Source organism: Cupressus sempervirens, chromosome 3 (assembly GCF_028749045.1).
Source record: "Cupressus sempervirens isolate cs-2001-9-10 chromosome 3, ASM2874904v1, whole genome shotgun sequence".
In the NCBI taxonomy this organism is placed as follows: Eukaryota; Viridiplantae; Streptophyta; class Pinopsida; order Cupressales; family Cupressaceae; genus Cupressus; species Cupressus sempervirens.
Window position 1 is genome coordinate 1,123,932,253 of NC_143120.1, and position 16,841 is coordinate 1,123,949,093.

A 16,841-nucleotide genomic window follows, 5' to 3' on the forward strand; every position below is an offset into this window, starting at 1 on the left:
ATCGAAGAGGGGCGTTATTCTTTGAAGCATCGAGATTATTTTTTGTATTCTTTGGCAATTGTTTTTTGTTTTCATTATCGTATCTCCCCTTACGAAAATGTGCTTTTGCTTCGGAGATGGTGATGATAAGTTGAGTCTTGATGCATGAGTCTCATTGAAGCTATGACTTGAGAAGGGCGGAAGTTTTTTTAAGAGGTGCCTCTCTATTATTTTCAAGAAAAACTTATTTTCGATTAGTCAGTTATTCCTAGGTATGTTTCGTGTGTCAAAGGAAGACAATTGGCCGTAGTCTATTCCATGCGTACATCACTAGAACGACAATTTCATGTGTGAATCTCCAAAATGGCAAGGTTATGCAAAAAAAGGCATGATCTTTATCTCAACGTCAAAGTCATCATTGAACCCAAAACATTTTGTGTGGAGTTCAAATCAGGCTCATGTTATATTTTGGGTGGGCTGGCTGCTGGTTGAGCACTCTTAAAAGCTAAGTCTCTGTTATCTAGTCTAACCGTAAGGAGCCTATGTATTATTTAGATGGAATATTTGGACATATATTTGAAGTTATAAGTAGCTTGGCCACATGCATTACTTCTAAAGATGCTAGTTTTTTTTAGCACAATCAAGGAGATTATAATTCAAATTGATAAGTATTTTGAATTATATATTTAAGATGAGTGTTTGATTTTATGAAGTGATTAATAATCCCTCTTGTTTGTAGGGTTGCAACAAGAATCATAAGATAAGATTTTGCTTAGTAAAATGGACTTATATGCATATGAGATTTAGAGGGAGCTCGTGTTCTAGAGGGAGATGTTCACCCTTAGAGGGAGGTCACATCAACTATTTTATTGTGTAGATCAAAGCCATCCCTATCGAGAGGGAGTATTTCAATCATTTTTTGTGACGTTAGTAGCAAATTTTTGATAACAAATTGATGCCATGAGCATTGCATTAGTTGTAGAGGCACAAGACAAAATCTCTTCTATGTATTTATTTGTGTGCATGTTGAGACTAGATCTCAAAGAGATAAGTATTTATGATTATCTCGTGAATGTTGATAATAAATAGTGTTTGTTTTTAGCTATAGGATGCAATGGGATGTAGAGAGATTATGCAACGTTGTTTGCAGTCTTGATGCTAAACTGGTGGCACTTTATTTAAGGGGGAAGATCATATTTATAGAGAGAGTCTATTCAACTTCAAAAGGAGATTACATGAGATAGGGAGATGTCCAACCCTTTGCAAGTTTATGTAATAGTCAGCCATCTTATTGTGGTGATTAAAGTTGTCCTTCTTGAGAGTCTTTGTTAAGAGAAAATCTGAGTTATTAATGCATTCTTCTCCTTTGCAAATAGGTACGGTGGACCACCCTTTGCAAGTATGCATGATGGATATACATTCTTCTCTGGGAGAAGTCTAAGGTGAAAGCCCTCGTTCCACCCTGTGCAAGTAGGTACGATGGATCATCTTCTGCGAGTAGGCATGGTGGAAATGTATCCTTCTCTAGCAGAATTTTTGAGATAAAAGTCTTCATTCTACCCTCTGCAAGAAGGCATGGTAAAAGTCACATGTGTGACTCCATTCTATGTGCTTATGAAGTAACTATGGTGGATTATGTTATGGTGAGATAGCATATGTTATGTGAATTTATCATTTTTGGTTGCAACTATGTGTGCATGCCTAACTAAAGATCTCTCTCTTGCTAAGAGGGAGTGTTGAAGTTTGTAGCTGCGATAGAGATCTTTATCTCTGAATTTATGAGATAGAAATATGTGTGTTATGACCGTTATGGTTATCTTCATCTGAAAGAAATATTTGCGATTAAATTTAAGTGAATATTATGCAAAAAGACATGTGTCATATGTTATACGAAGAGGCATGCATATAGAAATGTCAAGTGTTGAATATGTGGAAATATGAAGGGTCTTATTTTTGAGACTTAAAGAGACCTTTGTTTGTAAGATGAAGAGTCTTATGCAATCTATTTATATGATTGCTTGGTATATTGTAAATCCATCAAGTGAAAGCCTTGTACTATGAACGTTTCTTGATTAATAAAAGAGATTTTTTCTGGCTTGGCCGGGTTTTTCCCTTCAAGTGGAAGGGTTTTCCCATGATAAATGTTTTGTGTCTTTTGTATATTGTTTATACTCTTTGATTGTTGTTTATCTATATTTCTGGGTCAAAACTTTAACGTTCGCTATTTTGATCAGGCCAATTTCTGGTTGAATTGTTCCTAACTTTCAGATCACCATGCCCACCTTAGAAAAAAGCCTAACATCAAAGCCTACTGTTACATCTACAGCTTAGATTGCTCTCAGGCTCAACATGTCAATATGAAAGATTTGATTTTGAAAGGAAATTTTTAATTTCAGTCTTCTCGGCGAGGACTTAAGATAGTTATTGGTGTGCTCTAGTGCTTTTATAATTACCAGCTTTCAGTTTGCAAGCAGGACTGAAGAGTGCAGTAGTGAATAGTTATTTGTAGAATTGTGGCATATCACACAATTTTGGACACTTTTTCCTAAGATCTTGCTGTGTTGTATAGGGATGAGCTACCCGGTCATGCTTTAGTGGTACGCCATTTGATGATTGCATGGCACACTTCATGTGTGTGGCAAGGAGTTAACCAATGCATGGGTGCTTGGGGCTTGACCTTTTTGGCATATGTTGTGGCAGTTTCTTGCATGGTAACTTACTAGTGGAAGGTGCTTTTGTGGTGGCTAGTGGTGGTAGGGGCTTGCATTGTGGTTCAGATGGCAGCAGCAATGTCTTCTTTGCGGAACTTATATTCATGTGCTTGTTACATTTTACAGGCTAGAAGATGTGGCTTTCCTTGGTGGTGAAACATCATAGTTAATAACACACATATTTGTGAGGTTTTAGTTTCTGCAGTTATAGTGTCACAATTTTTTCAGAAGTTGGTAGAATAGGTGGACAAGAGGCAGATTCTTCTGGATGATTGAGGATGTTGACATGTGTTTGACTGTTACTGATTCGTTTCTCACTTTGAACATGAATTTTGACATATTAAATTTTGAAAAGTGGCAAATAGTCAAAAAGAGGATGCTTGGCAATCAAAAATGTTTCACCTTAGGATTTAATCTCTGATCATCAGATCTTATGAAGGCATCATTCCCTTTATAAGTCAGGTTAATTCTGATTGAGTTTTGCCGAACTTTCAGGTCCCCATCGCCACTTTAGAAATCAACTAACATCAAGGCCTACTAATACATCTACAGCTTAAATTGCTTCTCAGGCTCAGATAGTTGTTATAAAACATTGATTTTGAAAGAAATCATTTTAATCTGTCTGCTGGGTCAGGAATTAAGATAGTAATTGGTGTGCTTGAATGCTTCTATAATTACCAGCTTTCAGTTTGCAAGAGGGGCTTAAGGGTGTAGTAGTGAGTAGTTGTTTGCAAAACTATTACATGTTCACAATTCTGGACACTATTCACCATAAGAGCTTGGCATGTTGATGGGGATGAAATATAATGTCAATAATTTGGTGGTATGCACAGTGGTTTGTTGATTGCATGACACACTTGGTTGTCATGTACATGGCAAGGGGTTAAATAATGGATGATGCTGCATGTGGCAGGAGGTGCTTGCATAGTGACTGACTAGTGGAAGATCCCTTTGTGGTGGCTTAGGTGGTGGTAGACGCTTGCATTGTGGCTCAGATGGCAGCAGCAATGTGTGCCCTGTGGTACTTACATGTGTGGGCTTATTGCAATTGACATTCTAGAAGATGTGGCATTCCTTGGTGGCTAATCATCATAGTTCATCCCGTACAAGTTGATGAGGTTATAGGTTCTGCAGTTAGTGAATTTTTCTGTAGTCAGTAGAGTAGTTCGACAAGTCGTAGATTCCCCTGGATGATGAACACTGTTGACATTTGTGTGAGTATTACAGACTCATTTTTCACTATAAGTATTAACTTTGACATATTGCATGTGGACAAGTGAAAAAAGATGAAAAAGAGGATGCTTGACATGCAGATGTATTTTCACCTTAAAATGTAAAATTTGATCCTTAGATCTTAAGAAGCAACCACTCCCTATTTAGATCAGGCCAAGTTCTGATTGAGTTCTAGCCAACTTGCAGTTCGCCATTCCTGCTTCAGAAGGTCCCAACATCAAAGCTTACTGCTACATCTACAGCTTCGATTTCTTCTTAGCTTCTCACAGTCATTATGAAAGATTGATTTTGAAAGGAAGTTTATTAATTTCAGTCTGCTAGTCCTGGAATTAAGATATTGATGTGCTCAAGTGCTGCTACAGTTACCAGCTTTCAATGTGCAAGAGGGGCTTAAGGGTGCAGTAGGGAATAGTTGTTTTCAGAACTGTGGTGTGTTTCACAATTTTGGAAACTTTATTTTTTAAGACCTTGGCATGTTGTATGGCGATGAGATACAAGGTCAATGCTTTGGTGGTTTCCTCAATAGCTCACATCAATTGGGTTTGGACTATGAGGCATTCAGGTCATGTAAAAACTAACTCTAGCTAATGTATGCCTTCTACAAAATTGCATGCTTCATCCCACTATCTGTGGGATACAATGCACTATTGACAGGATACTTCTAAACAATCTACAGGCAAAGCTTACTCCTTAACTACTGTCAGATTGGAGCATTAATAACCCTATCTTATGCAGGTCATAGGATTTATCAACTGATATCACCTTGGAAGGAGAGGAGTAGTCTACGTCTTAAGGGGTGTACACAATCTCTCTTGTGTTGCTTAAGAAGTCGAGAATCTAAATTTCAAATTGTGACATTAGAAAGTACCGATTCAAACAAATGATGGGAAGGATTAATATCATGGCTTATTAATCTAGTATCATTACTTGAAAGGGATTTGAAAAACATGTTAGTTATCTTTCAAGTCTGGGTACAATTTATCAATGCATATAGGTAATACATTGAATCCCTATATGATGTTCTCTATTCAAACCCCATACATAGACCCATGCAAACATTTATTTCATTCAATTACTATTAGAAAGATTTTATTTAGTAGAAATGATTAAATCCGCAGATATAATATTAAATAAAATGCCATACCATATTGGTATTATTTACCCTTGTAGTTGGCAAAGGCCAACCTTAGGAACTCAATCTTAGGCTCAACAATGATTTTCCCAAGATTCGAGCAAAGAACAAAGAAACAAGATACTCTTATCTTCTAATTGCACATTCAACATAATAGAAATAAGCATCAACACATGGAGACACCAAATTTAAGGGTAAAAAACCTTTTGAGAAAACATTGTCAATTGGTCATTTAGGAAGATAATTGTAATCTTGTCAGTAAAATATCATGGACTATTATTATGTTCTTGTATTAAATTTGGTCCATTAAATGCCAATTTAGTGGATCTCAGGACTTTGAGCTTTTCTAGACAGTAAGTGCCCCTCTAAAAGAAAGAATCATTTCAACATATACTTTTCTTCAGTTATTTTCCGCTTCAATCAGAAATAGATTTTCTGATCCTTTTTACTAATTATCATACTGAAGGAGATATTTACATTAATGACACCTGTATGTCATATTACTGGTGGAAGGATAGTGCAGTTTTTGGGATAATGAATTGGCATGTGCTTTAATGTGTGTATGCTTATATTTGCCATTGAGATGAAACAATACATTGATAGTTATGACTTGTATTATAAATTTCTCTTTTACACATAATTAATATTATTACATCATTAACAATGAATGACTACATGCATGGAGTGCAGTCTAACATTATGTCTGGAATTATATTATATCTAATAAAGACACTTGTTAACTCTATGTTTGTGTGTGATTCACTTAAGTGACGGCAAATTTGGGTTTGATAGTTTAATTGGATGATGCTAGAGATTGGTGAATGCTTCAAAATGCAGTACACAATCTGCTGCTCACCATCAACAAATTTAGTTTTCATCTTTTAGCTTCCCTTGCTTAATTTTTTTGATAGATAATGGGCCAAAGCCTTGATTATTTATTATTGATTTATTATTATTTGTTGAAATTAATACTATTTGCGTGTTCAGCTCAAGCAGACTCGAACCCAAGATGTCTCAGATGAGAGGCTTATAACTTACCATTATGTTATAGGCTCTTGCCTGCTTCCCTTGCTTAATATTAAGTATATATGAATAAAAGAGAATATCCATCCTTAGCCATTCTGTACTGCAATAATATTTTGTATAGTTAGCCTCCTTATAGATTTGCCAAAAGCTTGTCTTCCTTTAAATTTGGCATCATTTGATACAACTGCTTATGTATCTGGTTCTTGCAAATTTCAGTTGTTGCTCACAAGAGTAAGATTCCACAAGACAATGGAGAGATTACAAAGGATTTTTTCAGGGGCGAGTGGCATGGGACCACCTGCTTCAGATGGTCCCATGCTTGATTCTTCTGAGCAGGTCTACATTTCATCACTCGCCTTGCTTAAAATGCTCAAGCATGGTACTAGTTTCTTTCCCATCAATTTTACTTTATTTCGAAGCACAATTATATTATTATATATTTTTATATATGTATTAGGTTTTTGAAATTCAAATATTATATAGACAGGTAACTATTAGTTAATATGGTGAGATCATGAAACATGATTGTTAATAAAGTCATCTGAAGTGAGGTAAACATACCTTTTTCTACTTTACGTTATGTTAGATGGTTTCATTGGCTTATGATTGGACATTGGGGTGTTATGAACCTGTGTTTTTACAAAATCAGGTAGAGCTGGAGTTCCGATGGAGGTTATGGGATTAATGCTTGGTGAGTTTGTTGATGAGTACACTGTTCGTGTTGTGGATGTATTTGCCATGCCCCAGAGTGGTACTGGAGTCAGTGTAGAAGCTGTCGATCATGTTTTTCAGACCAACATGCTTGACATGCTTAAGCAGACTGGCAGGTATTTTTTTCTGGAGCTCTTACAGTTAGACCCATATACCATACCTCTTTATCTTTCACCGAGCCTTTTAGAGTCATTTTTTTCTTCATAAGCCCAAATGTCTGTTTTGCACTTAATCCATGTTAAGACTCTAATGTTTGCCAAGTTTTTGAGATTATATTGTATGGTTGAGCCCTGTAAAATAGGATAAATTTTGCTGAAGGAGTTTTAATAGGAATGCACAATTCAAATCCCATTCCGGAAACATGGACATTCGTAAAGAGAGGAAATTATATGCATTTTTTGCATTCTACTTTCATGCTGTGCAGTGTAATGAAAAATAAGTTTCGTCATTGACAAAAGTCTGTTCAGTGCAGAAACTGAGAACATTTATTTGATTGTATATTTTATCTGTGGAATTCAATTTTGTGGTTTGTGTTTGAAGATCTGCAGTGCCACCAAAGGATTATAATACTGCATTCTATTTGTGATTCATTTCAATAGTGAGATATCAGTAAAGACTGTATTTTTAAAATCCTTAGGTCATAGTTGATGTTATTTGTATCTTAGCTTGATCTTATTCATTTTGGAGCTTCTTTTGAAAGGGCCCGCCATCTTTTCTTTTGATGCTATGTTGAAGCAAAATGTAACAAAAGTAGAGTTATGCATTCTAGTTCTTTCAATAATGTCTTGTAATGAGAGCTCTTTTTTGTTCATGTAATTCATTCTAGCAGCTCTATTGCAGCAATGCATGAAAAGTTTTCATTGTTCTAGGTTAAATATTCATTTGAGGATTGGTTTGCATATTCATGCGTTTATATGACTCACTTTGAGTATCAGCAAGCTCATTGAAGTATCTATGTTCTTTGTTGTGGTTAAATTTTTGCAATACCTGCAGAAAATAATGGTTTAAAACTAAGTTACTGATTTGGGTGCAGATGCTGTCTTGGGTACAAGAATCTGGTACACAGTCACATGTAATTTGTTTTCGGGGGGTTTCGGGTGCTTTTGGGCACGGTAAATATTAAATGCCAAATCTATGTTAATTGTCATAAGAATGATTTGCTAAAAAGGAAGGATTCAAAATATTATAAGTAATACTGATTTCTTTTATGAACAGTTATAAGAAGTAATGGTTCTTGCGATCAAACAATTGGAGACATACAACTGATAGTGAAGGATTTCATTAATAAATCACAAAGCAAATTAATACATCAATAATATAAAAGTACCACTGTATAATAACATGGACACCGATAATTCCAATATTCGGTGACAGGACAAAATTCAACTATATGATGCGATTATATTCAAAGATAAATAGCATTGGCTATAGTCAAAATAAAAAAAGGGATTTGTGTACCAACAATAATATAGAAGTCAAAGATTAAAAACATGTTAACAACAATATTATATGCGATGGTTGATGGAAGACATCAGTATTACAAAGACCAAGTTTTGTGTGATTTGGGCTGGAAAATCTAGGGGAATCTCACAGTGTTACAGCTCCCTGGAATGTGCTTGGATACACATCCACAAGGAGCTGTAACACTCCCTATGAGCTTCCCAACACATCCGACTCTGCAACTACCTTCAAATGCACTGCTTCTGCATCCAGGCAGCAGGTTTAAAACTTTAATCTTTTAATTGTTTGCCCCGAAGGTCAACTAGTTTAATGCATATGAGAATAATCTAAAACGTAACAAAACATAGTATGACAGAGAACCTACAACTTCATCTCTATTAATTCATCAAATGCTTTACAATGTATGACAACAAGAGCTAAATAGAAACACCACAAAAGCCAACAACCGTAATAATAATGTATGTCAAATGTAGTACATAACACATGTACGGGTTGAAGGGGTGCAAGCGCCAAGCGTTGTGACCATCACCATCTACCTACCCCTTCAACTAACAAGTATTAACAACTCATAATTGTTAATGCTTTGGCCTAAAAATTAATGATAAACAATGATAAGAAAATTAGAAAATGGCACAAAAAGACATGACGACTTTATCTTGGGAAAACACTTCCACTTGAAGGGAAAAACTCAGCCACACCAGCACATTATTATTTTTAAATGAAAATGTTTGAGTACAATGCTTGATCCTTGATACAGTATATATAAAGAATTGAGAGACTCTTCATTGCATAACTGAAGGTAACTTCAATTTCCAAATATAAAACTCTTCATATTTCCATACGCATTCCTCTTTGTATGATACATATCGCTACATGTAATATTATCTCAAATATTATCATAAATGTCTTCTTCAACTGAAGGTGACCATAATTGTCATAACGGTCATATTACAGTTTACAATTTCATTAATTCAGAGATAAAGATCTCTACTGCAGCTACAATCTTCAACAATCCCTCCTAGCAAGAGAGAGATCTTTAGTATGGCATGCTTACACAGCTGCAACGAAATATGTCAATATCACGTATATTCCCATAAACACTTTATCTCAGCATAACATAATTTACCATAATTACTTCATAAGCACATAAAAATTGAAGTCACGGAGATACGCACATGACTTACACCATGCTTATTCGCAAAGGGTGGAACAAGGGCTTTTAGCTCAAACTTCTCCCAACAAGAAGAATGCATTTCCACCATGCCTCATTGTAGCGGCTAGATCTAAGGGCTTTAACCTCAAACTTCTCCCATAGAAGAATGCATTTCCACCATGCCTCAATGCAAAGGGTGGATCTAAGGGCTTTCACCTCAAATTTCTCTAGAGAAGAATGCATTTCCATCATGCCTTAGTGTAGAGGGTGGATCCAACGACTTTCACCTCAAACTTGTCCCAGAGAAGAATGCATTAACAACTGAGATTATCTCTCAACAGAGACTACCTCTTAGTAGGGACAACTTTGTTCATCAGAATAAAATATTTGACGCAACCTGCCTCTGAAGCTAAAACATCTCCCTCTGAATATGTATCATCAAAGCAACATCCTCATCTCATTACTTATTATTGCATCTTGCAACCAAGAGAGATATTAAAAACACATAAAATCAACTATAATAGAGATCAATGCTACAATCACATACTATTCAATATTACAGAATGCGTATCTCCTTGCAGTCCAGATTTTCTTAGCCGTCCAATCATTGGATGACCTTGTAGTCCAGATTTTTGCAGCCGTCCAATCATTGAATGACCTTGTAGTTCAGATTTTTGCAGCCGTTCAGTCACTGGATGGCCTTGTACTCCTCTATCTGATCCCTCCTTGTGCTGTTCTTATCTTGTTTCAAAAGTTTGGGCATTAATCGTTTCGCTCACATGGATTTAGGTCTTGTTCCTCCTCTTGCCTACATCTATTCTCTTCATTCTGCTGCAAGATCTGTTGGCAGTAGTTCTCTCTATTAGTCTTTTCTCGTGAGTTTTGCAAGGCAAGGAAGGTTTGTGCCAATAGCTTGGGAAACAACATATCAACCGATCTATGGTGGTGCTCACACCGAGTGAAGTCCACACTGCACCTAATGAAACTTTCTCTAGTGTGGCTTCCCTTTGTATGCAGATTTCAATAGGATGCTTGCAGAATGGATGTAAAGTCCATTATCAATGCCCTTTCACCTTCGAACAATTTGTCATTTTCACTGTTGGTCTACCTTCGTCCACTAGTTTGCCCATCATGCTACCTTCACCATGTAACTCTCCATCAGTCTCAAACTCAAATTGACAACGTTGCCAAATGTTTGCACCATAGGGTAACTAGTTTAATACATATGAGAATAATAGAAAATGTAACAAAACATTTAATGACATAACTCACAACTGCTTCTGTATAAATTGATCAAATTCTTAACAATGTATGACAAAAAGTGCTCAACAACATCCTGACAATGGCAACAACCATCATAATAATGTGTGCCAAATATAGTACATAACATGCATAAGGGTCGAAGGGGTGCGAGCACCGAGCGTCAAGACCATCACCAAGTACCCACCCCTTTAACTAACTAACAAGTACTAACAACTCATAATTACCCACCAATATTGATGTCCTATTCTATATCTGTGACACATATATAGATCAACGGAATGTTTTTCCTCTTGGGTTTTGTGCCCATTTAATATTAATTTTACGTTCATAAATTGTCTAAAAATTGGTTCAGGCAGAGCTCTGCAAATGCCAAACTACGAGACAAGATTAAGATTTATTGTAAAAAAAAGCCTCTATTAAAAAAGACTCTTTAAACTACTTGACTGAATTGGATGAGCTCTACAGCCACGAACAAACAGTATAATGCCAGATCCACCTCCTTTGATTCTATCTATTTGCCTCACACCAAGTTCTGCAGAGACCAATCATTTTCATAGTCATCATTACTAAATATTATTGTAATATTAATCAAATATTACTTCGTTAACAAGTTTCAACACTTTGTAATTGAATTTTTTCCTGGACAAATCAGAATTACTGAAATGAATAAACACGGTAGCCCATTAGCAATTATCATTTATTTTTAAATAGACAAATTCTATAATTTTAGATTTCCACCACAGTACACATGGCAGAACAGCAACTTGATTATTATGTATGGCTCTAAACAAGCTGCCCTGCAAATACAAAGAACGGCAGTGAGTTGGTCAAGCATAGATGGCATTGAAGTAGCTGTCACAAACCTGTAGGAATGGTGCTGAAATAGCTGCTACAAACCTGCATATATGATGCTGAAATTGCTGCCCTGAACACCACAAATTGATGGTGTGGAAGTCACCAACCAATCAGATTTGGCATTGTGAAAAACACCTTGTTAGAATAACAATGGTGCTTATGGAAGCTGCCCAAAACATTGAGTAGGTCCACGAATTAACTCTCTTTCAAACCTGCAACCTTTGAAGCTCAAACATGTTAATTTTATGGTAGTGCTTGTTAACTACAGGCAAACAGTCAGACCTATTGCCTTCCCATTAATAGATGATAAGCGCTTATCATCACCCTGGAGCACATTACATATTTTGCATATGACAGAATTTATCATTATTGATGCAAGAATGGCCTTGCATATAAATGAATCAAAGACCTCTAGTCGGTCTTGTAGTTTTGGTGCCAAGAATAGGATCAGACCTATTAATTACAAGTTACATTCATATAGGTCTGGCCCAATTACATAATTGCATGTTACCTGAATTGTCAAAATAGGGCTACAGACAAATTAGGATTGATTTGATAAAGTTCATTAGCAACATCGCTAAGGCTGACAAGCCAAATAGCCATTACATGTACTAGGTCGGCCGTACAAGGGATCCAACCTAGCTACACATCAGCCCTCTTAGCTAGGGAGGCTTCCTTCAATATCCGAATTACATAGTGACAACCATCATGGCTACTGCCATAAAAATGCAAGTGAACACAACCACCGTGGCTACTCCCAAAGGGTGGATGCATCATGGCTACTTCCATGAATGGAAACACAAGTGCGTATCACAAAGATGTGATGACATTCACCATGGCTACTTCTAGAGGGTGTATGAATACAAGTGCTACATAATGGAATTTCTTCCATGACATCCACCATGCCTACTTACAGAGGGTGGATCTACCATGCCTACTCGCAAAGGGTGGAATGAGGACGTTCACCTTAGATTTCTCCTAGAGAAGAATGCATCTCCACCATGCCTACTCATAGTGGGTGGATCGACCATATCTACTTGCAAAGGGTGGAACAAGGGCTTTCACCTTAAATTTCTCCTAGAGAAAATGCATCTCCACCATGCCTGCTCACATGAGGGCTTTCACCTTAGATTTCTCCCATAGAAGAATGCATTTCCACCTTGTTTACTCACAGACGATGGATCCACCATCCCTACTCGCACAGGGTGGAGCAAGGGCTCAACTAAGGCTTTCCTAGAGAAGAATGCATCTCCACTATACCTAATCGCAGAGGGGAACGGGGGCTTTCACCTCAAACTTATCATAGAGAAGAACGCATTGTCAAGGGCTCGCATCTCAAACATATCAAATAAAGAAGAATGCATTAACAAGGGAGTTTATCTTGTACTTCCCCCTCATATAACTCATTAAGCACATAAAGGATCATCTAAATGTTGACTCTCTCTCAATAGGAGCAACATTCTCATAGCTTTAATTATCACAATAGTAGGAGATTCTCTGCAATATTTGTCCACCAAAGAGCTTTTGCAGTTACACTGCAACACAGATTTGCTGATCCTCTGCAAAGGACTTGGCATTCTACATCTGCCACTCAAGCTCCCTTTGATTCTGATCTCTGCAGCTGAATAGTCTCCCTCTAAATGTCATTTCTTCCTCGGAGAAGAAATTAATTGCAACGAGAATCTGAATATTTTCTTTTTCTTAAATTTCCATCAGCAAGCAATAATTCCCAGTATTCAATAATCCATCGAACCACATTTTTGACACCCTTTAGTCATCAGAAATCTTCTAGAATCCAATTTTCCTATTCAAGTTCGAATCATTTCCTTAGACCCGCTTTGATACCATGTTAGTTTTATGGTAGTTCTTATTAACCACAGGCAAACCATTAGATCTATTGCCTTACCATGCATAGATGATAAGCTTTTATCATCACCCCCAAGCACATTACATATTCTGCACGTCGCAAAATTCATCATTATTGATGGAAGAATGACCTCACATATAAATGAATCAATGCCTCCTTATAGACTTCTAGTCGGCCTTGTAGTTTTGGTGCCAATAATAGGATCAGACCTATTAATTACAAGTCACATTCATATAGGTCTTTGCCAATTACATAATTGCAAGTTACCTGAATCACCCAAATAGGGCCAGACCTAAATTAGGATTGATCTGACAAAATTCATTAGTGACATGGCCAAGGCCGAGAGGCCAATTAGCCATCAGGTGTACTAGGTTGGCCCTAGAAGGGAATCCTATGTAGCTGCACATCAACAAAACAGAATCTCTAAATGGGATTACACTGGGTTTCATTTTGCTGATCCAATGATGGAAATCTAGGGCTTTTTGTTCTTCCATCTTCAGCAATAGATGAATAGGTTGTCCAATCTATTTGAGGGATTGAGATAATAAACAAGTTTACATCCTTTGGTTAGAACTTAGGACCCTTGTTTATATAGCCCTTGGATGCTGAGCCTTTTCTTCAAAATATTTTTTGTTCGAATTCTTGAGGTCCTCTCCAACAACACTTGGGAAGACAAAATATCTCTTTTAATTACAAAGAACCCCACTTTAGCTATCCACATAATAAATATTAAAAACACTTTAAGTGATCTCTTGATATCAATGTAAAAAGCATAGCTTACTTTAAGATTCTTAATCATTTCCATAGAATAATTTCCCCAAGCCCACAAGAAACAGGTTTATGGATCATCACGGTAACATACTGGAAAAGGGGACACGACACCATTATCAGTTAGGTGCGCTATATTTTTGTGCACTACCATCTAGGCTTGCATATCCATCCTGTTAGGGTAAAATAATGTTTAGTTTAGTTAGGTAAGTTCAATTTGAGTGATTAAACTCTTCTGTAGTTTGAATATGCAAGTTAACATGTCTGTTCGAGTGTGCCTTTAGTCAACCTAGTGGAGTTAGGTACCACTATTTATTGGGACGCTGATGAGTGCATTTGGCACGTCAGATGGTATTCTTGTGGAAGCTTAAGTGTGTTCATACTGCCTTTCCTAGCTTGTTCCGGTTCACTATAGCCTCTCACCTGGATCTAGCTGACAAAGAAAAGTTATTTGATTTCCCTTTGGCTGGATGGCCTTGTGATTAGCTCTGCAATTGGACACCTGGTCCCAATTTGTAACCAGATTTGATTGATTGATTAAACCAGCAATGCATAGAATTAGGAAGTGAGTTGATCCTACTGTCTGAATTTGGTGAATTTGGAGCAGGAACCTCATTGCTGGGAGATGATGAAAGCTGGAGGGGTCAATCTCCAAGTAAGTGCTCTTTAATTCTTTCAATGAAGACCTGCAACTGGATGGTAAATTATAAGGGTGGCGATCAGGTTGTGCCGGCACTAGGTTGATTGAATCAACTCCATATAGATCTTCAAATTATATCACATGTAAAATAGTTGGAAATCTGGCCAAATGTGTGTGGTGTAGGGGTATCCTTCTCACCTCACAACTACCTTCCCAGGTTCTTGCCAAAGGGTCCTGGGGTGGTGGGGTTAGGCCAGGATGCAGCCTGCTCACCCAGGTTCCCTGCGGGCCTGGCTCCGCCAAATCCTTCACTCTCTTACAAATTCCTCTTGCCATGGATGTTGCTGCACAAAGGAGGAGGCTGCACGAGTTACAGGAGATATTCATGTGCAGACTGTGTTAATTCTTTGTGGTGCCCAAGCTTAATATTATGGCCATTTCATACTCCAACATCAAATCACCATATGGAAAAAAGCTTATAAGATTCACTTAATTAAGACCCAAAGACATTGAATTTGTTTTTCTGAGTATCATGCTTCTAACTTTTTTTAATATTTATAAATTATAGGTTACAACTTTGATGTTTGAACATGTATATATGAATTTGAAATATGCGTGTGTGTGTGTGTTTGGACAAATCCAAACCCGTACCCAAATTTTTTTTTAATTTGTTGTACCCTAGTACTTGAACTCTGTACCCATAACTGAGCTGGAACCGGAATTGGCATTTTAGCTTCACAGCAGTTTGCAATGAAGGGTTCTTGCCAAAGGGTCCAGGTGTGGTGGGGTTAGGCCAGGGTGGAGCCTGTGCACTCAGGTTCCCTTCGGGCCTGGCTCTGCCAAATCCTTCACCAAATCACAACCTCTTACAAATTCCTCTTGCCATGGACGTTGCTGCACAAAGGAGGAGGCACGCAAGTTACAGGAGATATTCTTTATGGTGCCCAAGCTTAATGTTATGGCCATTTCATGCTCCAACATCAAATCACCTTATGGAAAAAAGCTTATTAGACTTGCTTAAGTAAGACCCAAAGACTTTGAATTTCTTTTTATGAGTATCATGCTTCAAACTTTTTTTAATATTTATAAATTATAGGTTACAACTTTGATGTTTGAACATGTATATATAAATTTGAAATATGTGTGTGTGTATTTGGACTCTTTTTATTTATTGTACCCTAGTACTTGAACTCTGTACCCATACCTGAGCTGGAACCGGAATTGGCATTTTAGTCTCACAGCATCTTGCAGTAAGGGTTTTCGTCCCTGTTTTGAGAAAAAATGACTGCAAAACCAAATTGACAGTTGTTAAAAATGCATATTCTCAAATGATGACCAGATCTCCTATTATATTTGGATGGAAAATAGGACCCCAGGGCTCTAATTTGGGTGCCCAAATTAAAAATTGAGTTTGAATTTTATTTATAAGTTTATTGTTTAGATTTATATTTACACATTCAGTAGTTATTTACATATGATAGTTATAGCTGATTGGCTATTATAAAGGAGACTTCAGCCAGATAATATAATGTCTCATACTTAAGAATTAATCCGATCATCGAATATAAAAAGCAACAGAAACTTCCAGGCAAGGGAAAAATAGATACAACAATCAGAACGATCATAAGTAGTGCAAAGTCTTAATGGTTACGCTAAAGTCACAATCAATGAGCTGGTGCTGAAGTAAGACGGAGGGAGGAAAGAGACGTGTTTTCATTGCCCCATAAAGAAACGGGTTATAATAGGCCGTGGTTTCCATGATTGAAACATTGACTCAAAGCAATAAAAACATTAGGCGAAGCATTTTTTTTAATTGTAGTACATGATAAAGTAAGGTTGTAGTTAAGCATTAGTTTTGCTTTGTTGGATGGGTAGTTAGGATTCAGGAAGCAAGGGGATGCATCTGTTGGTTTTCCCAACCAACCGACCTTTATATAAAAACTTTGGAATATGGATGATATAGTCATGTTTTGGTATGAATAAAAGTAAAAGTAATTCCTTGCCAATTTTGGTATTTCCGATATTAGTAATAGATGCTTCGT

General features: G+C 36.9%; 1 protein-coding gene across 2 annotated transcripts in view; it reads left to right on the forward strand.

Annotated features, from left to right (window-relative positions):
• Positions 1–16,841, forward strand: part of LOC149570757 (26S proteasome non-ATPase regulatory subunit 14 homolog) — a 45,181-nt gene that overhangs the window by 12,200 nt on the left and 16,140 nt on the right. For both annotated transcript variants that reach the window (XM_089823303.1, XM_089823304.1), the window contains exons 2-3: positions 6,298–6,460; positions 6,731–6,908. In XM_089823303.1, the coding sequence (XP_089679429.1) occupies positions 6,331–6,460; positions 6,731–6,908 (308 nt within the window). In that variant the 5' untranslated portion in view covers positions 6,298–6,330. The remainder of the gene's footprint in view (positions 1–6,297; positions 6,461–6,730; positions 6,909–16,841) is intronic.